The sequence below is a fragment of the Hemitrygon akajei genome, chromosome 23 (genome assembly GCF_048418815.1).
Source record: "Hemitrygon akajei chromosome 23, sHemAka1.3, whole genome shotgun sequence".
NCBI classification, from domain to species: domain Eukaryota; kingdom Metazoa; phylum Chordata; class Chondrichthyes; order Myliobatiformes; family Dasyatidae; genus Hemitrygon; species Hemitrygon akajei.
In genome coordinates, this window is record NC_133146.1 from 32,755,317 (window position 1) to 32,782,013 (window position 26,697).

At 43.0% G+C, this 26,697-nt stretch overlaps 1 protein-coding gene across 9 annotated transcripts in view; it reads left to right on the plus strand.

Moving 5' to 3' along the window:
• Positions 1-436: 436 nt before the first annotated feature.
• The window catches only part of a1cf (apobec1 complementation factor), a 39,412-nt gene continuing 13,151 nt past the window's right edge, over positions 437-26,697 (plus strand). For 8 of the 9 annotated variants that reach the window (XM_073027326.1, XM_073027328.1, XM_073027327.1 and 5 more), the window contains exons 1-5: positions 437-551; positions 9,230-9,375; positions 18,153-18,287; positions 20,843-20,973; positions 22,460-22,698. In XM_073027326.1, the coding sequence (XP_072883427.1) occupies positions 9,277-9,375; positions 18,153-18,287; positions 20,843-20,973; positions 22,460-22,698 (604 nt within the window). In that variant the 5' untranslated portion in view covers positions 437-551; positions 9,230-9,276. Of the gene's footprint in view, positions 552-9,229; positions 9,376-9,436; positions 9,513-18,152; positions 18,288-20,842; positions 20,974-22,459; positions 22,699-26,697 lie in introns of all 9 variants that reach the window. The other variant, XM_073027335.1, reaches the window with a different exon arrangement.

Consider the following 26,697-nt stretch of genomic DNA (forward strand, 5'->3'; position numbering starts at 1 on the left):
GCATTGCTCTCAGAACAGGGCGAACATCCCAGACTGGACCACACATCCCATGCGTCAGCAATGGCCGTGAGAGGTGCAATACATCCCTAATGGCAAACATGTTTGGAAGAGTGGTCCATTATGATTTGCATTCTGTGGGTTTCGGATGTCTCCACCATCAAGGGAAAATGTACCAGCAGTGGGAAAGAGATTTAGAAAACAATGAAAGCACATGATGTGCTCCACACGACACGGGAGTCAGAGGATCAACGTTAAAACAATCCTAAATGTAGTTATAAGCCACTGAAAGATATCATTCTTGTGTAAAATCCTACTCCAACTCTGGCAGCAGACGCTGCGGTAACCACCAGTTGCTAATCGAGCCGAGCAAAGGCTGCTGCGTGCGGAGATAGAGCGAGTTAAAGTTTAACCTGGGTGAATTGTTAAACAGTCGCCCAGCTGAACCTTTGGATTTGAGATATGTTGATTACAAAACTACACGGGTGACACGTCGCCGACTCGCCCATAATCAAGGAGGACTTTTCCGGGCGCTGATCTCTGAAATTGCTCAGGTAAAAAAAAGCCTTTCTACGTGTTGACGATTCAGTATGCTAAAGTTGTTACCTGCAGTGAATTGTTTAAAATGCTTTTTTTAAAAAAAAAAGTAAAAACAGGATCGCAAGCTGTTGGTGACTGTGGATTTTTAAAAAAATTTCTAAACCCAAGTTTAGAATTGACAGGCAGATTAGGGATGGTAAAAGTTTTGCGCACCCAGTAAAATCTGAGGAGCAGAACTAGTAGGCATTGATATGTTTTGAAAAAGAAAATGCTTGCAGATAGAGGATAGTGTTTAGCGACCGTTGCATTACACCCCCAAGCACCAAGAAAGCATTTTTAAATCAACGCCTTTGAATCCACTTTTTTTTTGCCTTTTTAAGATTACATCAATTCTATGGGCAAATGTGATATTTCCTTGCAAGCTGCGTGCCCTTTAACTCTGTTACACAATGGCCACGGCCACCATATGTGCGTTAAGCCAGAGTCAACATGTCTGAAACAAACTACAATTGATCAGCGCAAGACAAACAACCAGGGTCATAGTTATCTTGTGCCCGCGGGCAGTAACCAGGCTTCTTTCGGGGGAGCTCTCTCAAAGCTGAAGACAGGATAAGGCAGCGAGAGCTCCAAGCGCCTGACAAGCGAACGTTCCTGATTCATGATGGTGGGACCAACGCACCCGTCCACATCACCCCCACCACCCAGTGCTGTCTGGCATCGCGTGGTCACCGGGAGATTGATAAAAACCGAATTCTGGGAAAGGTCCGGAGGGCGATTTGCCGGCGGCGCCGAGCCCCGGGGAAACTGACGCGTTAACGGCGGCGACCTGTTGTACTCTGCCTTCCTTACACCTGCAAACGTTTAACACCATTCCCAACACGGTGAAGTCCGCAGGTGCTGGAAATCCAAAGCAACACACACAAAATGCTGGAGGGACTCAGCAGGCCGGGCACCGTCCATGGAAGAGAGTGAACAGTTAACGTTTCGGCCCGAAACCCCTTTTCCATAGACGGTGCCCGGCCTGCTGAGTCCCTCCAGCATTTTGTGTGTGTTACATCATTCCTCCCGCCCCAGCAAACCAAAGCAAGAAATTACCACCATTGACAGAAGGCCTGGTGGTTTATTCAGGATCGTCGGAGTTTTGGTATTAGCTTGATTTTTTAAAAAATAATCACAGTGAAAAATGAGGGAGACCCACATCATCAAACCATTCAACTGTCACTTAATAGAACCACGTCTAGATGGCGATTATTTTATATTCACAAGAGATTCTGCAGGTGCTGGAAATCCTGAGTAACACACACAAAATGCTAGAGGAACTCAACAGGTCAGGAGTATCCATGGAGAGGATTAACATTTATATTAATTTTATATTTGGGTTGCTTATTATCAAACTGTCTTCTGATAAACGTGAAGCTTTACAGTATGGAAGGAGACCCTACCTGCCCTTGGATTGTGACTGGACAGTGTCTTGTAAAGCACCCAGGTGTCCGAATAAAACAAAATTGTGCTCCTCTTCTGTTCTCCTAATGATGGTGTTTCCATGTTTATTGAGGCCTCCCTCTTGGCCCCACTTAAGAGAGATAAGGACACAGCCTGTGATTAACCAGTCCCAGAGGATTTCACTGGCAGCATTAACTGTGGTGGAGAATTACTGGACAGTTAGCCTGACACCCACCCATCTCAAGACTAGCACCAATTATAGGGACTGCTCAATTAAAGAGGAGGTGCATGGGGGCTGACTCAGGTGCCAGGAGCCCTTCTATAAGTGGATAGTATGATCTGCTTTCCTATCAGATTCCCCCTCTTCCACCGTTTACGTTCATCCACCTATCACCTTCCAGTCTTACTTCATACCCCCCCCCTTACCCACCTGGCTTTCCCCTTTGCCCAGATTCACCTATCACTTGTCAGCTTGTACTCCTTCCCCTCCCCTCACCTTCTTCCCCCTTTATTTTCCAATCCTGATGAAGGGTGTCCGTCCGGAATGTCGACTGTTTGTTCTCCTGCATAGATGCTGCCTGACCTGCTGAGTTCCTCCAGCATTTCTGTGTGTGTGTTGCTGTGAGATCTGCAGCATCTCGTGTTTATAGATCCACTTTTAGAAGAGAAAACGTGAAGCACAAGCTTACACTTGGATCTGTAGGTGAACCTCTGTCAAACATGCAGATGTTCATGTGCTCATATTGCTTTATGATTTGAAGGGGAGGATTCAATACTTCAAGTCTTTGCCAGCTCACAGATTTCCCACTAATTTTCCCTGAAGTTCATTTTTCCCTCAGTTACCTGGTTCCCATTTTTGCCTCCCAGCTAGGGGCAATTTAGAGTGGCCATTTAGCCAACCAACTTGATGTGGAAGGAAGTCGAAAGGGCCAGAAGGAAGCCCACATGGTTAGAGGAGGAGCACAGAAACTCCGCACAGGCAGGTCAGGACTGAGCCCAGGTTAATGGAGTTGTGGGGCAAGAGGTCCATTACAGCTCAATTAATGCCAGAAACCACACACCAAGAACCTGGAGGCAATGCCATCGTTTACGGAAGTTCTCACATCGGTCAAGGTATGCCATGTCCCGTCAAATGCATTGATAAACTCAAGAGATTCTGCGGATACTGGAAATGCAGAGCAAACACACACACACACACACACACACACACACACACACACACACACACACACACACACACACACACACACACACACACACACACACACACACAACGCTGGAGGAGCTCAATAAGTCATCTGTGGAGGGGAATAAACAGTCGACATTTCGGGCCGAGACCTTTCATCAGACTGCATTCATTGGATCCTCATCACTCACCTGCCCCACTGTCTATCCACCAAGACTCATACATTGAATATGTATGCTGTAATATACCCACATAATTTAGGATTGCTGCAGACCTCACACTTACATCTGACAGTGTGCTCTTATGCCAGCTATACAACAGACTGGATGCAAATATATTACATGCTGTTCCCCACAATACTTTCCTCTTTCATGCCAGTTAAGGTGACATATATCACTGCTAACAAGCAGGAGACTGGCACTGCTATATGCCCTGACCCACATAGAATAGCTATGTATAACATCTGACATCTTACTTCTCTGTAAACCATCTTACTTGGTGAAGCAACAATGTACTTGCACTTCTTCCTGTCTACTGCACTGAAGCCAGGTGATACAATGTGGTCTTAACAATGGCGATGCCAAATGCAGGTTAAATGATGACTTTACTGAGTGCATAAGACCATAAGACATGTGAGAAGAATTTGGCCATCCAGTCCATCATGTCTGCTCCACCATCCAATCATAATTTAGTTTCCCTCTCATCCCCATTCTCTTGCCTTCTCCCCGTATGCTTTGATGAACTTACTAATGGAGAACCTATCAACCTGTGCTTTAAACGTACCAAATGACCTGGTATCTACAGCCATTTGAGGCAATGAACTGAACAGATTCACCACCCTCTGGCTAAAGAAATTCCCCCTCATCTCTGTTAGAAAGGGACATTCTTCTATTCTGAGGCTGACCTCTCTGTCCGAGACTCTGACACTATTGGAAACATCCTCTTCATGTTCACTCTATCTGGGCCTTTCAATATTAGGTAGGTTCCAATGAGATCGCCTCTTATTCTTCTAAACTCCAGTGAGTGCAGGCCAAGAGCCATCGGACACTTGTTATACATTAACTCTTAAATTCCTGGGATCATTTTTGCAAACCTCTTCTGGAACCTCTGCAATGTCAGCACATCCGTTCTTGGATAAGGGGTCCAAAACTGCTTAGAATACTCCATGTGGTCTGACTAATATCTTATAAAGCATCTGCATTACATCCTTGTTTTTATATTCTAGTTCCCTGGAAATGAACACTGGCATTGCATTTGCCTTTCTTACCACCGACTCAACCTGCAAGTTAACCTTCAGGAGTCTGCAGGAGTGACCCGAGTTTCAGGACATTTGCCACTCTAATTCAACATCCTACTCCCACTCCCACTTTTGCCTGCAGCCTCCAACAATGTTATAGCAAGGCCCGACACAAGGTGGAGAAACAACACCTTATCTTCCATCCGGGCATACTGCAGTACTCCTAACTCGACATGAAATTCTCCAGCTTTTGGTAGATTCTCCACTCCATCTGTCTTAGATCTGGCCATTTCTGCCCATCATCCTATGATACTGGCTCAGATTTTCTCTCTCTCCATTTATACAGCTTGGGTTCTGAAAAAGGATTGCAGATCCAAATGACTGACTGCTTCTCTTTCCACAGATGCTGACTGACATGTTGAGTTTCTCCAGTATTGTCAGTATTTGCTTTGACCTGACGAGCATGTCCCACAGCTCTCCCATTAGTAAGCCCTAACTTGGAATTGGCATAAAAGCACACTCACCATCAAACTTCCCCATTTACCCTTTTGATCTGATCTCACCCTATTACAGACATTTTTTTTCCTGCAATTAATCTTATTTTAAATCTCTCTTTCCCTGCTCTGATGAGGAGTGACAAATCTGAAACGTTAACCCTGATTCTCTTTCCACAGATGCTGCCTGACTTACTGAGTGTTTCATGCATTTTCTGCTTCATTTCAGATTTTCAGCGTTAGAACTTTCTTTGATTTTCATGGAACAGTGTGCTGTGGTTATTACAGGGTGCAGCAATTGCTAAAAGGTGAAGCTGACTGGTCTGCTTCCTTCCATCCCACTGCCTTCTGAACCCACACTCATCTGTGATTTAAGTGCAGATGGTACAAAAATACCTTCCCCTGTGCCAATTTCACCCTATATCAGACTTTTGACTTTTTGTTTTAATTTCTATTCATTTGTATGGAAACTCCAATGCCCAGGAACAAAGAAGTCTACAAAATGTGGTGGATACAACTCTGTCTATCATAAGGCAAAGCCCCCCCCGCCCCATCATTCAGATCATTTGCAAGGTGTGCCGCCACATGAAAGCACCGTTCGTCATTAAGGACCCCCTGAGGATCCAGCCCACATCCTTTTCTTTCTACTACAATCAGTCAGGAGGTACAGGAGCCTTAGGTCCCATACCACCAGGTTCAGAAATAATTCAAAGTACATTTATTATCAAAGTAGGTATACTGTATACAACCTTGAGCTTTGACTTCTTACAGGCAGCCACGCAACAAAGAAACCCAATAGAGCCCATTAAAGACAAAAGAAGGCCGTCGAATACCCGATGTGTAGAGAGAGGGGGAAAGAAAAACAAATTGTGCAAACGACATTCAGAACTGAAGTTCACAATGCCAGGCAGCACTGCAGCTGATTCAGAAATCCACAGAAGCTGACGGTATTACCCTATAACCGTCAGGCTCTTGAACCAGTGTAAATAACTTCACTCAATGCTGAACTAACTCCACGACCTATAGACTCACTTTCAAGGACTCTACAATTTGTGTCCTCAGTATTTTTCATTTACATTTTTTATCATTTGCACAATTTGTCTTCTTTTACACATTGGTTGTTTGTCACCTTTGTTATTTATAGTTTTTCTTTATTTGTATTTCTTTATTTTCCCATAAATGCCTGCAAGAAAGTGAAATCTCAAGGTTATACATGGTGACGTGTATATATTTTGATAATAAATTTACTTTGACTTGACATTTCCATCTTGGATACCCAAGAGTATTCTATGGTTTGGATACCTAACCACAGAACTAATGTTCAACTGGAACGTCACTCTGTTTCACAATCACACCCACCAACTCACAGCGTGATGCCAGGTGCAGTCTGAAAAGAAATACCGGAGCAGGATTGGTCAGTGATAAGATACTGGGGATTGGTGGCCCGCACAAAGGATTTAATAATAAGGATAGTTGAACTAGATGCCAGTTTGCCAGAAGATAAGCAAATGCACAACTAGGCTGGCTAGAAAAGAAAGATAGGAAGGGATAGCAACTTGAAGAAAGCCATCAAAGTCATCAAAACCTTTTAGAGTACTAGGCAGGCTACTGAGCTTCAAGATGGAAATCCGGTGATCAGTGTTACAAACTGATTAGTACATTATCAATCTGGCAAGCATCATCTGTGATGACATCAATACATCATCTGGTGCAATTTGCCTCTCAAATGTATATCTGCACTGGTTGCAATTTTGTAATTCTAAAGCAGATACAGACCCAAGATATCAAATACTAACAATTATAATTTTGCAACTACGTTCTCTAGTTATCAACTTACTGACCAATGGAAATAGTTTTCCTGATTTACTTAAGAATTAGAAGAACAAAATTAGTCAATCAAAAATGGTTCATTCATATCAGTTGGTTTCATTAGCATCTTCTCACTTTGCTGTTGCTTTAGCAGATCACATCTATTCCATTTCTATAGTCTTGAGATTATCACTTATTGAATCTGAATCAGGTTTAATATCACCAGAATATATTGTGAAATTTGTTAACTTTGTGGAAGCAGCATAATACATGATAAATATAGAGAAAACGTGAATTACAGTTAGGGTGTATATATATATATATATACATACATACATACATACATACACACCCTAACAGTAATTATATATATATTAAAATAAATAGTGCAAAAACAGAAATTAAAAAGTGAGACATCAAACCTGAATCCACTAACATAACAGTGGCTTAAATTAAAAAGAATTTCCCACAGAATCTACAAGAATAATTGAAATATAAAGATTATGATAGCCAATGTTGATTTTTAGATCGGTGTTCCCAACCTTTTTTATGCTATTGACCTCTATCGTTCACCGAGGGATCCATTGACTCCAGGCTGGGAAGCCCTGACATAGAAAGATGGGAACACACAAATACCGTCACTTGTGCTGAATACATTGCCATAATCAAATCCTGGAAACAGCTTAAATTCCATGTTGCAATATACATGACTGTCCCAAGTACATTCTGTGAAGGATATCAGTCATCTGGATCAAACTTCTGGTCAGCAGTTTGAATCTAATTTTTATATTCTCTCTCTGAATCTAATTTTTATACTGTCCACAGGCTAGGTTAGCGCAGGCAATATGAACAGACATCCCTATGTTGAGCTCTTCCAGGTGCGTTGTCTGTGACATTCCTGAGAAGCGCAGAAGGTATGACTGAATGTTACAAACAGTAGCTCATCTGTTCTGTGTCTAGGAAATTTTTCAGTGTAATAGTGCAATATAATCTCCAATCACCTGAACCAATTAATACTAAATTTTGTGTTGATACAGAGGCAATGAAAGGGAAAAATCAAAAATGATGATCCAGTGTAAAACCAGCCTCAATGCTTGAGTCGCGTTGCCTGGTGCAAAGGGTCTATGACAGCAGGCTAAAAATGGTGATTGCCTAACCTGACCAGAATCGTATTTAAAGTGCTTTTCACCCTGTTGCAACAGAGCAGAGAAATAAAGTGGCATGAGGGGAAAAGTACTAAGAAAACTGATCTAAAATGTCCGGCATGACTGTCCATGGTCTCCTGTACTACTATGATGAGGTCGCACGCAGGCTGGAGGAACAACACCTTGTATTCCGTCTGGGTAGCCTCCAACCTGATAGCATGAACATCAATTTCTCTAACTTCTGGTAATTGCAGTTCTCCATCCCCCCCGTCTCCTTCACCATTCCCCTTTCTCCTTTCCCCATTGCTGTTCCCCTCTCTCACCTTATCTGCTTACCTGCCCATCACCTATCACCTCCCTCTGGCATTCCTCCTCCTTCCCTTTCTTTCATGGTCTTCTATCCTGTTCTATCAGAATCTCCCATCTCCACTCCTTCATCTCTTTCACCAATCAACTTCCCAGCTCTTTACTTCGCCCCCTCCTCCCTCCCCATTTCACCTGCCGCCTTGTACTTCTTCCTTCCCTCCCCCACATTCTTATTCTGACCTCTCCTCTTTCTTTCCAGTCCTGATGAAGGGTCATGGCCCAATATGTCGACTGTTTTACTCTTTTCGATAGATGCTACCTGGCCTGCTGAGTTCCTGCAGCATTTTGTGCGTGTTACTTTGGATTTCCAGCGTTTGCAGATTTTCCCGTGTTTGTGACTTAAAATATTCCAGTTTTATAAATCTGATTGTCAACTAAGATGCCTTGAAATCTCCTACAATATTATGCCACTGAGCTGTTAATTTTTTGTGTTTTGTAAATGCCAATAACTGCACTTACTTTGATTTCCTTATGCCCAATGGTTCAATAAGTGTCTTTGTTAAACTGTGGATCAGTAATATTTATTGAACACATCTTGTTAAAGTCTAATGTTTTTCATTCAAGCAGCACCCCCTCCCACCAATATTGTTATGGTCTGTGAATTTAAAACAATCACTAATAAATCCTATTTAAAAACATCCAGAAGGAAACTTATCTTGAATGAAACTTAGTTCACAGAGAAAATCTGAGGTGTGAAGCATACATTTTTGGGGAGAAGTCAAAAATCATGAGGGAAGAGGAAAAGATGTGCTGACAGCTTTAGATGAAGCAGAAATGTAGAAAGCTCAGTGAAACAGAAGATTGGTGTAGATCAAGTGGATTAAATGGCTGTTTCTGTGCGGAGCACTCTAAGGTGTATTATATTCTATGCTTTAGGTGTTGTCTGTTACATATAGGTACGGTTGCAATTTAATAGCAATTGTTGCAGTAATTTCTTAGAGCTTTAACAAAATGCGCCAAAACTTTGATGTAATTTTGATTAAATGCGTGTTAAATTTGGATTTGATTTCAGTGAGCACCTCTAATTATCCTGATTTATTTTGCTGATAATCACACACAATGGAATCAAATCAAAAAAACGGGGATGGATTAACCGGAACTGTAAAAGAAGCAAGTTTACGTACATTGATTCAGCGCACAGGATATAGCTTGGTACAGGTAGGAGCTCCAAGACACCAGGTCAACAATCATTGTACTGACTTTATTCTCTTTAAACCAGGTAGAGAATAGGATATCAAATCTATTCTTGCCTGGTGTTTTGATTATGGGAATTATTTGCTGCAATACAATTTTATGTAAGTAACATTCTTTAAAATTGTGATTTAAGGTTTGTTGCAAGTTCATTATTAACAAGTCTATGAGTCAGGAATACTCTTGACTAACAAATTATTATGTATCATTTCTCAGAAAAGATTTGTATCAGATTGCTACATAAATTGTAAATGATGCAAATGATCAAACTGGTATACTCTATAATCGGTATTATAAGGTATTTTAGTATTTTTATATTTCCGTTAAACGTCAGCTTACATAAATGTGCTAATGTTGAGATGGATTATGTTTCTACTTAAATCAAAAATGTTTTAAAAATCTTTGCCTATTATATATATATATATATATATATATATATATATACTTACATTGATCATTTTTGATGCACTTTTTTGTATATACAAAGCTGAAGCCTTAATTAAAGAACATAAGGTTCTTACTGTGACCATTCTGAACAAATATACCAATATATACACAGCATCAAAGTGTGAGGAATTCCTACAGGGCGAAATATTGTTCCTTCCATTAGGCAGCAGAAAGTCAGAGACCGGTGTCTGGATGCTGCATCATGCAGCTGGGAGAACTTTGTTGCACCAAGTAGTGACCATAACCAAGGTCTAGTAACAATTCATCGCATGTTTTTTGGGAACTTGACTACAGGAAGATCACATCCCACTTCAGTTAGACCCTGGATGACTGTATTTCATCTCTGTTCATTATCTTTTCTCCCCATCACTCAACAAATTTAACAAAAATACTTATTTCAGTTGTCCAGGATGAATGGCTGTTTGGGGGTTAATTTCAGATTTACACTCAGTTTATGACTTCATTTCAAAGTGAGCCGGCTCTAATAAAGTGTCCACATTACAGATTCAATTCACGCTGTTTAATGTTTTAAACAGCTTTACTAGATCATTTTGCTTTCCTCTCAAATTTAATCTAGAGAGATCACACTGGTATTTTTTGTTAACTAATTTTCTATTATGGATTAGTAATGAGAGGCATTTAGAGAAGGATGTCAAATTTGATTTGGTATTGAGTATTCCAGAAGAGAGTTTGTGACTGTTAGGGGTATCATGCAAAAGGGAGAAGCCATTTCATTCATCACATTAGTATCCTGGTGGGGTGGAGATACAACTCTACCAAAGGAGGTGTAAGGCACTCCTTTCCTCTGCTCATTTGCAGGTCACCTTCGGGAAAGGTGTAGCCCCTGCTTAACCCCACGATCAGGGTCACGTGAAGCCACGGGAGTACACACGTCCTGGTTATGTGACCACTGACACCAGGCAGACAATCTCTGAAGAGTATTGATAATGGCAGGGGTCACTGGTCTTGTAAAGACACTGCCCAGAAGAAGGCAATGGCAAACCACTTCTGTAGAAAAATTTAACAACAACAATCATGGTCATGGAAAGACCATGGTTGCCTCTGTCAAATGACATGGCATGTAATGATGATGTCATATGACAGGGCATGTAATGATGATGTCATACGACACAGTGCATAAGGATGATGTTGAGTATCCTGGAAGTATTGCATTGAAATGTATTTGAATCAGAATCAGGTTTAATATCACTGACATGTCATTAGAAATTTGATTAGTTTTTTTATTTAAAATCAAGAAATAAATATCAACAGCAGGAGCATTTCCATGGAAGGTCAGTTATCATTATATAATGGACTGAGAATGCTGGAAATACTGGAACAGCCTTAAAGTACTCTTTGCAAGTTGTACAAGATTAGTTGACAATGGAATATTGGCATCCCACCCAATTGAAGTTGTGCTGTATACAATGCCTTCACCAGTATGGTACCTGGTGTGACTTGCTGCAGAAATGCACGTTTGTCTATGAACTTAATATTTGGAACTGATTGATCACTGTAGTGTTCCATAAACGCATGCTGCCGAAGCTTGTCACCCAGCTTCTCCACTTAGGGCAAGGTAGGACAGTGCCATTTGTGGCATTCATTTGATTGATTTATTTAACGATACAGCACTGCATAGGCTCCTGCGGCCCCTAGAGCCACACTGCCCCAGCGACCCCTATTAACCCTAACCTAATTACAGGACAATTTACAATGACCAATTAATTTACCCAGCGCATCTTTGGACTGTGGAATGAGACTAGAGCATCTGGGGAACACGTATGTAATCCACGGGGAGGATGTACACAGACTGCTTACAAAACAATGCCAGATCTGAACTACGGAATGACCCGAGCTGTGATAGTATTGCCAAACCGCTACATTACTGTGGTTGGAGAAATTCGGTCCACCTGCTTCTTTGTACAGGACTCTGAACAGGAGGGAAGGAAAGAATAACTGAGTGTTGCTGATTTAAAACAACTTGTGCAGCTCGATTATCTCCACTTTAAAAGTAATGTTGCTGACAAGGAATAAAGTGGTGTGTGATGAGTAAATGTAAATTAACTATCTTTAGAAGACAATGAATAGTTAAAATCTTGTGTGGGTTAAAGTGCATTGTTTGTGAAGGCCGGATTATGTACTGTGTATCCTTCAGATGTGATGATTACTGTAGATGCCTCCTTAGTTAGTTCAGTGAATTGTAAGATACAAACACAGCTAGCTGCCTCTTGTCATGTCATTCCCAGCTCCACAAAACCCATATGTCTCCTGGTCTCTTACTGCCCTGTTCCAGGTTATTGTTCCTCTTTCCCAAACCACTTCTTTACTGTCTGCTCGGTGTAATGGCATTATGTGGAAGCCAGTGCACATTAGTGCCAAATTTCCCTTTCTCTGGAAACTTGTGATGACTTGTGGCAGTGGATGTCATTACTTGGATTTTCAGAGAGCACTTGATAAGGTGCCACATGTGAGGCTGTTTAACAAGATAAACTCCTGTGGCATTGCAGGAAAGATACTGACATGGACAGAGGGATGGCTGACAGGCAGGAGGCAGTGAGTGAGAATAAAGGTGACCTTTTCTTGTTGGCTCCCAGTGACTAGTGGTGTTCCTCAGGGGTCAGTAATGGGATTGCTACTTTTCACATTGTTTGTCAGTGATTTGGATAATAGAATTGATGGCTTTGTGGCAAAGTTTGTGGATGAGACAAAGATAGATGGAGAGGTAGGTAGTGCTGAGGAAGCAATGCAATTGCTGCAGGACTTAGACAAATTAGAAGAATGGGCAAAAACGTGGCAGATGGAATACAGTGTTGGGAAATATATGATAATGCAGTTTGGCAAAAGGAACAATCGTGCAGACTATTATCTAAATGGGGAGAGGGTTCAAACATCAGAGATGCAGAGGGACTTAGGAGTCTTTGTGCAAGACTACAGAAGGTTAATTTACAGGTTGAGTCTGTGGTAAAGAAGACAAATGCAATGTTGGCATTTATTTCAAGGGGAATGGAATATAAAAGCAAGGAGATAATGCTGAGCCTTTATAAGACACTAGTCAGGCCACACTTGGAGTATTGTCAACAGTTTTGTCTCATATCTCCGAAAAGGTGTGTTGTCATTGGAGAGAGTCAGAGGAGGTTCACAAGGATGATTCCAGGAATGAAGGGGTTAACTTATGAGGAGCATTTGGCAGCTTTGGGCCTGTACTCACTGGAATTTAAAAGAATGCTGGGGGGGGGGGGAATCTCATTGAAACCTACTGAATGTTGAAAGGACTAGATAGGGTGGATGTGAAGAGGATGTTTCCTATGATGAGGGTATCCAGAACTAGAGGGCACAGCCTCAAAATTGAGGGGCAACCATTTGGAAGAGAGGTAAGGAGGAGTTTTTTTTAACCAGAGAGTAGTGAATCTGTGGAATGCTCTGCCACAGACTGCGGTGGAGGCCAAGTCCGTGGGTATATTTAAGATGGAAGTTGGTAGTTTCCTGATCAGTCAGGGCATCATAGGTTATGGCGAGAAGGCAGGTGTATGGGGTTAAATGGAATCCAGGATCAGCCATGATGGAATGGTGGAGCAGACTTGATGAGCTGAAAGGCCTAATTCTGCTCCTATGTCTTTTGGTCTTGAGTCCATCTTACACATGACTTAAAGTCTAACAAAAATATACAGACCTATCTCTCTGCACTGGGGTTTTAAAGATTTAGACATAGGTGATGATAGTTAAGTACCTGAACCATTTCCAGTGTTGAATTGTACTGTTACTGATAAGTACTCCTTATTTTTGAATTTCTAAGGAAGTTAAGTATTTTACAAGACAATATTTTGATTAATTTCAGGTTGGTATTATGGTGTATTCTTCAAACTAAAGTGAGGTAGGATTAATCCCACTGGATTACAGTTACATAACCCGCTCCTTCTTGTTTGCTGTTATGTGCATGAATCAGGGAATCACAGGCATTCAGATTAGTGGACAGAAAGCACAGACCACAAGTCTACTTTTCAGATCTACAGAACACAAAACATCAGACCTGCAATCCCGGTTCACATTGGTGGGAAGGGTGTTGTGTCAAGGCGATGTAACCACAAAGTGCACAGTTTAGAGATAAAACACAATGACATTTAAATGTGTGCTTGAATTTTTTTAAAAACTTAAGCCTTAGCTATTAAATGTACAGGGCCTTGTAAAAGTATTCAGCCCCAACCCTTTGTTCACATAAATGAGTATTACAACCAGGGATTTTGATGAATTTAACTGATAATTTTTATTTGTGAATCACATGCTCCTTTTTCCACAGTAGAGCCCAAAAACACAGGGTAAATTGTAAAGCATGAATAACTGAAAATTTGAAAACTGAAAAGTCAGCAATTCAAAAGTATTCATCCCCCTTTGTTCAGTACTTAGTTGGACTAGCTCTCGCAACAGCCAGTCTGTAACAGCTAGTAGTCTCTTTTAGCTCTGCACAAGATTTGCCCATTCCTCCTTACAAATTGGGTAGCAGTGGTGGACAACAATTCTGAAGTCTCGCCAGAGATGTTTGGTCAGGTTAAGGTCTGGACACTGAAGGACATTGAATCAATTTTCTTCATTCAAAGCCTCTCCATGGTTGCTCTGGCAGTGTGCTTTGGGTCGTTGTCCTGCTGAAAGATAAATGTCCTCCCTAGTTTGTTTTCTGGCAGAGGCAAACAGGTTTTTATCCAGGATCTCTCTGTCTTTAGTAGCATTCATCTTCCCATCAATCCTGACCTGATTTCCAGACTCAGCTGCTGAGAAGCATCCCCCATAGCGTGATGCCAGCTCCACTGTACAGTAAGGATAGGGTCGCCTGGCTGATGCACATATTGGGTTTATTCCACATGTACCGCTTAGTGTTGAGGCCAAGAAGTTCTAGCCAAGTCTCATCTGACGGTAAGGCCTCTTTCCGCATCTTTGCAGTATCTTCTAAGTGATACTTTGCAAAGTCTTTACAGGTAAGGATATGTTTTTTTATATATAGCCAGGGCTTCTTCCTTGCCACTCTTCCATAAATACCCTTTTTTGTTCAAGGCCTTAGAGATTATGGAGCCATGAACTTCATCTCCAGTTGCAGCCACTGACTTCTGCAGTTCTCTCAGAGTGACTGTTGGCATCACAGTAGCCTCTCTTACAGGTGCCATTCTTCTCCAGCGACTACGTTTAGGGCACACGACCTGACTTATGCAGTGAGGCTGTGGTTTGATTTTTTTTTTACACTTTTCACAGCGGACTGTACTGAGCTTCCTAATGAAGGATCTTTATAGAAAATTTATGATTTGCATTGAATTTTCACATTTTCTTTATTTGCAAAAAGGTAAGGAAGAACATTGCTTAATGAGCATATTTTTGACATTCACCAGTACAAAAGTTAATATAAACAAAGAAGGCTATTCAGCAGAAGTACATCTTGATCAAATGAATGAACTAAGAAGAATCTCTTACTTTGTTTTGACTTAATCTTGGTAAAGTGGAGAACTATGTCATAGAGCCACAGAATACTTCAGTACAGAAACAGGCCATTTGGCCTATTGAGTCCATGCCAAACTATAATCTCCTAGTCCCATTGACCTGCGCATGGATCACAGCTCACCATACCCATCCCATCCATGTACCTATCTAAATTTCTCTTAAGTGTTGAAACCAAACCTACATCCAGCACTTTTGCTGGCAACTCTCACCACCCTCTGGGTGAAGAAATTCCCCCTCATGTTCCCTTAAACATTTCACCTTTCACCCTTAACCCATAACCTCACTCATCCTCAGTGGAAGAAGCCTGCTTGCATTTACCCTATCTGTGCCCCTTCATAATTTTGTATACCTCTATCAAATCTCCCCTCATTCTTCTACACTCCTACGCAATAGCTCAGGTCCTCAGGCTCTGGCAACATCCTTGTAAATTTTCTCTGCACTCCTTCAATCTTATTGATATCTTTACTGTATGTAGGTGACGAAAACTGTACACAATACTCCAAATTAGGTATTATACAACTTCAACATAACAGTCCCAACTCCTGTACTTGATTTATGAAGGCCAATGTGCCATGTGTTTTCTTTATAATCCTATCTTCCTGTGACGCCACTTTCAAAGAATTATGTATCTGTCTTCTCAGATCCCTTTGTTCTACCACACTCCTCAGTGCCCTGCTACTCACTGTGTAAGTCCTGCCCTGGGTTGTCATCCCAAAGACCTCACACTTGACTGCATTAAATTCCACCTGTTATTTTTCAGCCCATTTTTTCAGCCGGTCCAGATCCAGCTGCAGGCTTTTATAGTTTTCCTCACCGTCTGCTACACCCCCAGACTTGGAGTCATCTGCAAACTTGCAGATCCTATTTACATTATTATCTAGATTGTTGATATAGATGATAAACAACAATGGACCCAGCACCAGTCCCTGTTGCACAACAGTAGTCACAGGCTTCCAGTCAGAGAGGCAACCACCTATTATCGCTCTCTGGCTTCTGTCTAATCCATCTTGAATGCCAAGTGACTGAAACTTCTTGACCAACGACCCATGCAGGACCTCCTCAAAGGCCTTGCTAATGTCCACGTGGACAACATCCACTGCCTCGCCTTCATCAACTTTCCTGGTAACTTCCTCGAAAAACCCCATAAGATTGGTTAGTCATGATCTACCATGCGTGTAGCTGTGTTGACTATCTCTAATCAGCCCGTCTATCCAAATACTTATATCTTCAGTCTCTAAACATCTTTCAATAACTTGCCCACTACTGACGTCAGGCTCATCAACCTATAATTTCCTGGCTTATTTTTATAACCCTTCTTAACAACAGAACATCAGTTATCGTCTAATCCTCTGGCACCTCACTTGTGGCTAAGGATGTTTTAAGTATCTCTGCTAGGGCCCTTATAATTGCTGCACTAGTCTCCCACGGGGTCCAAAGGTACACCTCGACAGGCCCTGGGGAGTTAACCACTCTAATTTGCCTCAAGCCAGCAAGCACCACCTCCTCTGCAGTATGTATACAGTCCACTGTAGCTTTGCCTCACTTCTGTAGTCTCTGTCCGTCTCCCGAGATAGAAAAAAAATCTTTTTAAGATCACCTTTGAATACTTTTTAAGATCTGAGGTATAATTGACAAAAATGCTTGAACAGCTTCACCTCACCGGTTCAGTAACGCTGCTGCCTTCATATTGTGGCAGTCTGTTCTGAGCTGCCACAAGAGATCAAGATCGTTTGTGTGGCCAGACCCTTCTGCTACGTCAGGCTACTTTGGAACACTTTCCAGACCCGTGTGGGCTGCTAGGGAGTCAAACTGCCACATGCATGTGACTGAGGTAATAACAGCAAAGCCTTTGTTGTCCGCAGTTCACGTTGGCAACAGCCGGCTGAGCGAGCGTGCTGTGCCACTTTACTGTCAGTAGGGGGCAGCCGTTACCACAGGCTGTGAGACCCGCAGCTCAGACACGGAGAGAAGGAGCAGATAGATATCAGAAAAAGGCTGGAGCCAAACTAGATTGTTCTTTGTACTTGTTTTGGCCAGTTGGATATCATTAAAGAATGATATTTCTTTGCAATAATTGACACAGATGTGATGAAGAGGACTGACTGAAGTATAAATTATACAATAACGATGACCCACAGAAATCTTTTTGAAATTATCATTTTGATTTTATTATTGAATCTACCAAAGTGAGCAAGTAGTTTGAAGATCTATTGTTTACAACACGAAGAAAGAGTGGAAGTAGTTTCAAGGACAAGATCCGATCTATTTTCAATTTATATTTGTTAGAGTGAGGCAGCATCAAGTGTACAAGCACTTTATTAGAACCAGAAACAGAGCGTTGGTTAAAGCATTAATGTCAGTTTGGTTGGGTGGGGTGTATAGAATAGAAAAAAAAAGGAAAAAAAGGGGAGAAAAAATTAGATTCCCAAAATAGTTTACTCCTGACTCAATTATAGATCAAGCTAGTTTGAAAAATAGATTGAATTTTATTGCTAACAATTCATTATCGGAACTATAATCCTATGGTTTATTTAGAGACACTAATCAAACTCAGATGAAAGAAAAATCACATCAAAATATAAAAATGGATTGCAATTCAGAAAGAAAAAAAATAATGAATAAGATTCTTTTCACTTGTAAATTTATTTCTACCCTCAAGCTTTATGGTATGTTACAGCATGAAGATTATTTGATCTTCTAGCCAAAAAATGCTCATCAATTCCTCTTATTGTAATCAAGTTTATTTTAATATTTATAGAAACCTTTTCAATTCACAGGATATGAACCATGTCTACCCTACCTTTCTTTCATTACAGGAAAATGGGCAGAGGAAATATGGAGGTCCCCCTCCAGGCTGGGAAGGCCCACCTCCTGAGAGAGGCTGCGAAATATTCATTGGGAAAATACCACGGGACCTTTATGAAGATGAACTTGTACCAGTTTTGGAAAAAGTAACGATTTATACCTGATTGTTAGAGTATTAAATATAATTAGCAAAAAATTAGCTTATGGAACTCAGAACAAGAGGAACATTTGCGGATGACAAGCACCAAGTTTGTTTAAAGGAGCATATATGTATGGAACTGAATTTTGGAAGCCAGTTTGTATATGGTACACCATTGTGCATTTGGTACACTGGAACAATGATGAACTTCTACCCTTTTGACATGAACTATATTTAGGTCCTCCCCAGCCTGGGTTACGTGCAACCTATACATACAAACGAACATTCCAGACACTGGCGGGGTGCATTTGCTGGCTGCTGTAGGGATGCAGGTGTCTGTTCTTTGACACTAGCTGGAATTTTGCCACATTGAACCCAAGAAATATACATCACAGTTAACACACTGATGTCTGTTTTGCAAATCCATTCGACAGACGAGTGTCCAAGCCAGCAGTGGTGTCCTTTTTAAAACCAGCAATAGCACTTAAAACCTCATCTGCAATAAAATCTTTTAAAACAATATTATTAGCTTGAGGCTTTTTTTTTTCAAATCAGCTTTGTTATAAAGAGTGGCAAAACAAGACTTAAAATGCTTCTCTGGACTATCACTCCTGCAGGATAACCAACTTCTGCAGGCATCTTCTGCCGTGTGGGAACTCATTCACTGTAGCATTTCCTACTTGCAAACCGTTCAGATTATGAACAGTTCTTTGAAGTTGAACCCTGTCAATGAAAGGAAACCCTAGCTTCTATGACTGGATTCAAAACAGATTAGGACAATCACTCATCTCTTTAGGGTTTCAGGTAGATATTTAAAGATTTCCTTGTTTTCCCATTATTTTCCAGTATCATTCTCTCAGGCTTCCACCAGCTTTCCTTGAGATAGTCATCAACAGCCATTAGGAGATTCGTTCCTTTTCCTCTTTTTCTTAGTTAGCAGAAATCCAGGTGTAATTGTAAACTGATGATGTGTGAACTTGTTTGTGCATCCAGCTGTGCATTGTACACCTGCCTTGGATAGCACAGTAACTTGGTAAAGCAAGGACCAGATTCTTTAAACACTTAACTTTCCTCTGGCTCACTGATGGCCTTCACTGATTGGACATAGTGAGCGACTGAACAAATAAATCACTGTGTTTACGCTCCCTTATTCACTCACCTAATGCACAATATTTTGCAGTTGTTCAAATCTTATTTGCCATCAATGTGTCCAATATAAAAAAATTGCTGCTCAGGTTTTTCTTTCCAATATCTTGGTTGCTTTCTCTGAGTGAGTTCCACGACCACAGCTTTAGACTGCTAATGGGTATTTGGAATGGGAATCTCCCAGTTTGGGACACTACATCCAATGCCTGCTTTATTGCACAGTACCCCAACAATTAGTCTTAGATCACTGTCCTTTGAACAAATACTCCTTCTCGTCCAGGACTTGACACCCCAATGCTCTTAGTTGTTTGTAGAGTTTCTTACTCAATTTTAATTCAGGCTGGTAAATGCAGTAATGGAGACTAAACTAAATTTACACACTGAACTCTAAAAATGGAAAACTGATATTATAGGGCTGAGTTCAATTATTGATCTATCCGATTAATTTCCAGTTACAAAGCTAATGTAGTATTAATATGCAATTATAGAAGTTTTAAGTATTTTGCACAAAATGGCACAATTTTAAGGTACTTAAGCTCACTTTAATCAGGTTTGGCTTTCTTTTCTGCGGCAGATGTCTATTGGCATTGGTCTTAAAAAGAGTTGTTATAGAATCCAATAAATTCAATATTAATCCAATTTCTCTTATGAAAAAAGAAGCAGTATCTTTACGGTTTTTCTATAAATTGGGTGCCCACTGCCCACCTATGCCAATTAAAACACAAGAGGTTGTACTAATGGTAACTGATGGCTTTCCAGGGAGCTTTTGCTATTTTCTATCCATGGTTGCTGCTCCATTTATCTTTCCTCTTATATACACAATCAGGCATTTACTGTGGTGTTTTCTCCAGCGTAATTTGGCATTAGTTAGTCATGGAGTCTTCAGACTGAGAAAGTTAACCTGTGACAAGGGAACATTTGTGTTTCCTTGTATGATCTAGAATCAGAGAACCAGATAAAGAGACTGAGTGAGCTTGTGAGTATCAATCCTAATCCCATCAATGAGAGCGATAACAGAATCCTCACCAAACTTTGAATGGATCAGTGTGTGTTTTGGACACTGCCTTGTACAAACCAGCACAAGCAATTACTTGAACTCAATAATGACAGCACTTTTAAGATTTAATCTGGTTTATGGCCAAAGAAAGAGTTTTCAACTTTCATGATGTCAAGGCTTCTCAAAACTCTTTTCAGCCAGTGAAGTGCCTTTAGTAGTGTAGTCACAATTGTAATGAAGAACATACAAGAGCAGATTTAAACTCACAAATGTTCCACTGGGTAAATGTCCAAATAATCTTTGATGGCCAGTTTCATGCAAGTAATTGTGACGTCTCATTATTCTTTCTCTTTTGTTTATCTTGTCTGAGCTAAGAAGCTAGATTTTTTTTCTCATTGTTTTCTGATTTCTTCCCTCAGATCGGAAAAATATACGAATTACGGATGATGATGGATTTTAATGGCAATAATAGAGGATATGCTTTCGTTCTGTTCACCAGTAGACAGGAAGCCAAGGACGCAATTAGACAGCTCAATAATTATGAAATAAGGTCAGTTAACAAAAAAGAGACATACAGGTGTTGTTTATCAAAATTCATTGGGTGCAAGAGTTATGTAACTCCATCTTCACTGCTCGACGATTCCTGAAGTTTTGTAGCATGTACCATAAAGTAAAAATAAAGAAGATGAACAAATATCACAGTACGACTCACTACACGCTCTACTGGCAAGTAACCCAACCGGCTCACAAGCCAGATAAGGTTGACGAAAATCCAATATTTACTTTTGCAGGGCATGTCTTCTATTGCCTCAATTGTACAAACATTGGTTTTTGCTGCAGTTATCTTCAGAATCCAATCACGTACAAAAACATTTATATGTCGGTCGTATGCCAGCCGAAGATAAAGTATCTCCTTGAGCCCATCAGCATTAGTGGATGCTGAAACGCAAGATGCAGGTTGAAATCAGGATCTTGTTTAGCATGATCTATATTTTTATTCTGGATCTCATTTTAGCCAGAGCACACAGATTTTTTAAAAAAATTACTAAAACAAAATAAAATCACATTTTCTTCTGAACAGCAGTTTATTGTGTGCTGTCTGAAGAGGTGTTAAAAACAGATTCAATATATAAAACACTGATCATCCAGCATCTGACTGTTTGGAAATCCTAAGGGTACAGCATCTAGCTCACTCTGATGCCCTGAATGCATGGCCAGGAGTGGGGTCTATACTGTGGGCCAGGCGTGTGGCAAGGTGAAACTCAACAGGTTCTATTGAGCAAACACAAGAGATTCTGCAGTTGTTGGAGATCCAGAGGAATACACACAAAATGCTGGAAGGGCTCAGCGGGTCAGGCAGTATCTATGGAGAGGAATAAATAGTTGACGATTTAGGCCAAGACACTTCATTGGTTCTGAAAAGAAGCCAGTATTAGAAGATGAGGGAGGGGATGGAGTACAAGCTGGAAGGTGATAGGTGAAGCCAGGTGAGGGGGGAGGTAGGTGGGTGGGGGAGGGTTGGGATGAAGTGAAAAGCTCTATTTAGTACTCCCTTTAAACTTTTTTCTTTTCAAATCTTTTTATTATTATTATCCAAAATAACGAGTAAATCGAAGTAAGTAACACTTCAAATGTTTCAAATGAGAAAAAAAAACAATATTAAGGATTGAAAAATATGGTGACACAAAAAAAAGAAATAAAACCCTACTAACGCAAGAAAAACTCATTGTATTCACTGAAATAGGATTATCATCTAAATGCCGACGAAGTTTGCTAGCTCAGCAACATTAACGTGGATGCCATGTTATCAGAGTTTACTTTAATATTTTTATTAAGAATATTAGAGTTAATTTTCAACTGGGAATTGTATGCATGGCTATAAAGGAAAAATTTGCATGCTCTGGGGAACCAAAAATAGGTGTGCAGCTAATTTCAATTCTCTTTCAAGCATATTGGATTGAATATCATCTTCCCATGAAAGAAAATTCCAAGGTTATTTAACCCAACTCACTCATATTACTGACTTCCCCCCACAGAAACGGTCGTCTCTTGGGGGTGTGCGCAAGTGTTGACAATTGCCGCTTGTTCGTTGGTGGGATTCCAAAAACAAAACAAAGGGACGAAATTCTGGCCGAAATGAAGAAGGTTACAGAGGGGGTTGTTGATGTCATCGTTTACCCCAGTGCAGCAGACAAATCCAAAAACAGGGGCTTTGCCTTTGTGGAGTACGATAGCCATCGAGCTGCTGCTATGGCAAGACGAAAATTGTTACCAGGTTTGAAACGTTTTATTAGATGTTTCTGCATGGAGCCGTTGGCAGATAGAATATAATGCATCTGTTGAATTTTCTGCCTTGAATGTTAATGTACAACTTTATTATGGAAATCATTGCGTTTAATGTATCAATAAGTTAATTATGAAGTTATTTTTCTTAAAGTGTTGTTAAAATTCTGAAAAGATTATTTCCTAAGCTGTTATGTTTGTGAACATCTCTTCCAAACGTCTCTACCAAAGGAGGTGTAAGGTGCTCCTACCCTCCACTAGCTTGCTGGTCACCCCGGCAAGGTGTAACACCAGCTTAGTCCCTCCCTTCCCCCCCCCCCCCCCCCACCGCCCTCGATCAGGGTCACATGAAGCCATGGGAGTAGGTGGTGGATGGTTGTATGAGCATCTGGTGCACATCACAAGTCCTGGTTATGCAACCACTGGTGCTGAGCAGACAATCTCTGAAGAGTATTGATGATGGCAGGGGTCACCCGTATTGTAAAGCCACTGCCCAGAAGAAGGCAAACCAGTTCTGTAGAAAAATTTGCCAAGAACAATCATGGCCATGACTACGATCACCCACGTCATACTACACGGCATGTAATGATGATGACTATTTCAGTCGTCCTCAGAGGTAAAGTACAAATATCAACGACTTGCTCATAGAGGCAATGAGACAGTACACCAAGAACTAGGGGAACTCCTTCAGCAAGGCTCCAAAGTTGTTGTCTATCCAGTATGATGTGTTCCCTGGGCATCAGGAAAATTGCAGCCTCCCCACACCTCTTTGCAAGATCCCTTACTTAACCTTCACCTGGCAACTCTATTGCTATTCTGTAGCGATGTGCTACACACAGCGCTGAAATAACGACACGCAGTCGGTAAGTTGTTTCGAGACTAGTTTATTCAAACTTCGCAGCACTGGCATTTAATCTGCCCCCCCCCCCCCCCCCCAGAACCGGCGATACACCCCCCAATGTCCACAGTCTGAATCAGCCTCTGTTTGGGAGGTCTGCCTCTGCGCTGCGGTGCCTGAACCTCCACCGGCTGCGCCAAGTCCACGTGGGCTGGTTTGAGTCAGTCCACCATGAAAACCTCCTCTTTCCCCCCAATGTCCAGAACATACGTGGACCCGTTGTTGCTGATCACCTTGAATGGCCCCTCGTACGGCTGCTGTAGCGGTGCCCGGTGTCCGCCCCTTCGTACAAACACAAACTTACAGTTCTGCAGGTCTTTGGGTACATGGGTCGGGGTCCGTCCGTGCTGTGAAGTCGGTACGGGGGCCAGGTTGCCGAGCCTTTCGTGTAGTCTGTCCAGGACTACTGCGGGTTCTTCCTCTTGCCCCCTTGGGGCTGGTATGAACTCCCCTGGGACGGCCAGGGGTGTGCCGTACACCAACTTGGCCGACGAGGCGTGCAGATCCTCTTTGGGCGCTGTGCGAATTCCAAGCAGGGCCCAGGGAAGCTCATCCACCCAGTTAGGTCCTCTCAGGCGGGCCATGAGAGCAGACTTCAAGTGATGGTGGAAGCGTTCCACTAGTCTGTTCGACTGTGGGTGGTAGGCAGTTGTGTGGTGTAGCTGTGTTCCCAACAGGCTGGCCACAGCCGACCACAGGCTGGAGGTGAACTGGGCGCCTCTGTCGGAGGTAATGTGGGCCGGTACCCCGAAGCGTGCTACCCAGGTTGTGATCAGTGCTCGGGCGCAGGAATCGGCAGATGTGTCGGTGAGCGGGACCGCCTCTGGCCACCTTGTGAACCGGTCTACCATAGTTAGGAGGTACCGTGCTCCTCGGGACACTGGTAGGGGGCCCACGATATCCACATGAATGTGGTCGAACCTCCGGTGGGTGGGTTCGAACTGCTGCGGCGGGGCTTTAGTGTGCCGCTGCACCTTGGCTGTTTGGCGCTGCATGCACGTTCTGGCCCATTCACTGACCTGCTTGCGAAGTCCTTGCCACGTGAACTTGCGGGAGACCAGCCGGACGGTTGTCCTGATAGATGGGTGCACCAAACCGTGTATGGAGTCGAAAACTCGCCGCCTCCAGGCTGCCGGGACGATGGGGCGAGGTTGGCCGGTAGCCACGTCGCACAGGAGGGTCCTCTCACCTGGGCCTACGAGAAAGTCCTGCAGCTGCAAACCCGAGACTGCGGTCCTGTAGCTGGGCATCTCGTCGTCTGCCTGCTGTGCCTCCGCCAGTGCTGCATAGTCCACCCCCAGGGACAGGGCCTGGATAGCTGGTCTGGAGAGTGCGTCCGCCATGACGTTGTCCTTCCCCAAGACATGCTGGATGTCCGTCGTGTACTCGGAGATGTAGGACAGATGTCACTGCTGGCGAGCCGACCAGGGATCGGACACCTTCGTGAACGCGAAGGTCAACGGTTTGTGGTCCGTGAACGCGGTGAACGGCCTGCCTTCTAAGAAGTACCTGAAATGCCAGATTGCCAGATACAGTGCCAACAGCTCCCGGTCAAAAGCACTGTACTTGAGTTTGGGTGGTCGTAGGAGCTTGCTGAAGAACGCCAGGTGTTGCCAGCACCCCTCGATGAGATGCTCCAGCACCCCACCGACTGCTGTGTCGGATGCGTCCACCGTGAGGGCGGTCGGAACATCCGTTCTGGGGTGCACCAGCATCGCGGCATCTGCCAAGGCTTCCTTGGCCATAATGAAAGTGGCCGCGCCCTCCTCGTCCCAAGTAATGTCTTTGCCTTTACCCGACATCAGGGTGTACAAAGGGCGCATGATAAGGGCTGCTGAGGGGAGGAAATGGTGGTAGAAGTTCACCATACCAACGAACTCCTGTAGGCCTTTGACCATGTTGGGCCGGGCAAAGTGGCGGATCGTGTCTACCTTGGCGAGCAGAGGTGTTGCCCCGTCTTTGGTAATCCTGTGGCCCAGGAAGTCGATGGTATCAAGACCGAACTAGCATTTGGCCGAGTTGATCATGAGGCCGAAATCACTCAGGCGTGAATAGAGCTGGCGGAGGTGGGACAGATGCTCCTGACGACAACTTCTGCTATAAGGATGTCGTCCAAATAGATGAACGCAAAGTCCAGGTCGCGTCCCCCGCATCTATTAGCCGCTGGAATGTCTGTGCAGCATTCTTCAGGCCGAACGGCATTCGGAGGAACTCAAACAGGCCGAACGGGGTGATAAGTGCTGTTTTGGGGATGTCTTCAGGGTGCACCGGGATTTGATGGTATCCCCGGATGAGGTCTACTTTGAAAAATATTCTTGCCCCGTGCAGGTTTGCTGCAAAGTCCTGTATGTGTGGCACGGGGTAGCGGTCTGGAGTTGTAGCCTCGTTCAGTCTGCGGTAGTCGCCGCATGGTCTCCAACCCTCAGTTGCTTTGGGCACCATGTGCAGGGGGGAGGCCCATGGGCTGTCGGACCGCCGTATGATCCCCAATTCCTCCATCCTCTTGAACTTCTCCTTCGCCAGGCGGAGCTTTTCCTGGGGAGCCTTCGTGCGCGGGCGTGGAGGGGTGGTCCCTGGATGTGGTTCTGTACCCCATGTCTGGGCATGGCTGCCATGAACTGCGATGCCAGAATCGATGGAAAGTCCCCCAGGATTCTGGTGAATTCGTTGTCCGACAGCATGATGGAGTCCAGGTGTGGGGCCGGCAACTTGGCTTCACCCAGGGAGAATGTCTGGAAAGTCTCGGCATGTCTTTTCCCTTGCAAGTCGACAAGCAGGCTGTGAGCTCGCAAGAAGTCTGCCCCCAGGAGTGGTTGGGCCATGGTGGCCAGTGTGAAGTCCCACGTGAACCGGCTGGCGCCGAACTGCAGCTGCACTGTGCGGGTGCCGTAGGTCCGTATCGTGCTGCTGTTTGCGGCCCTCAGGGTGGGTCCTGGCTTCCTGTTGCGGGAGTCGTACCCCGTTGGGGGCAAGACGCTGATTTCCGCTCCAGTGTTGACCAAGAAGCGGCGTCCCGACTGTTTGTCCCAGACGTACAAGAGGCTGTCCTGGTGGCCAGCTGCCATAGTCATTAGCGGCAGCTGGCCCTGGCCC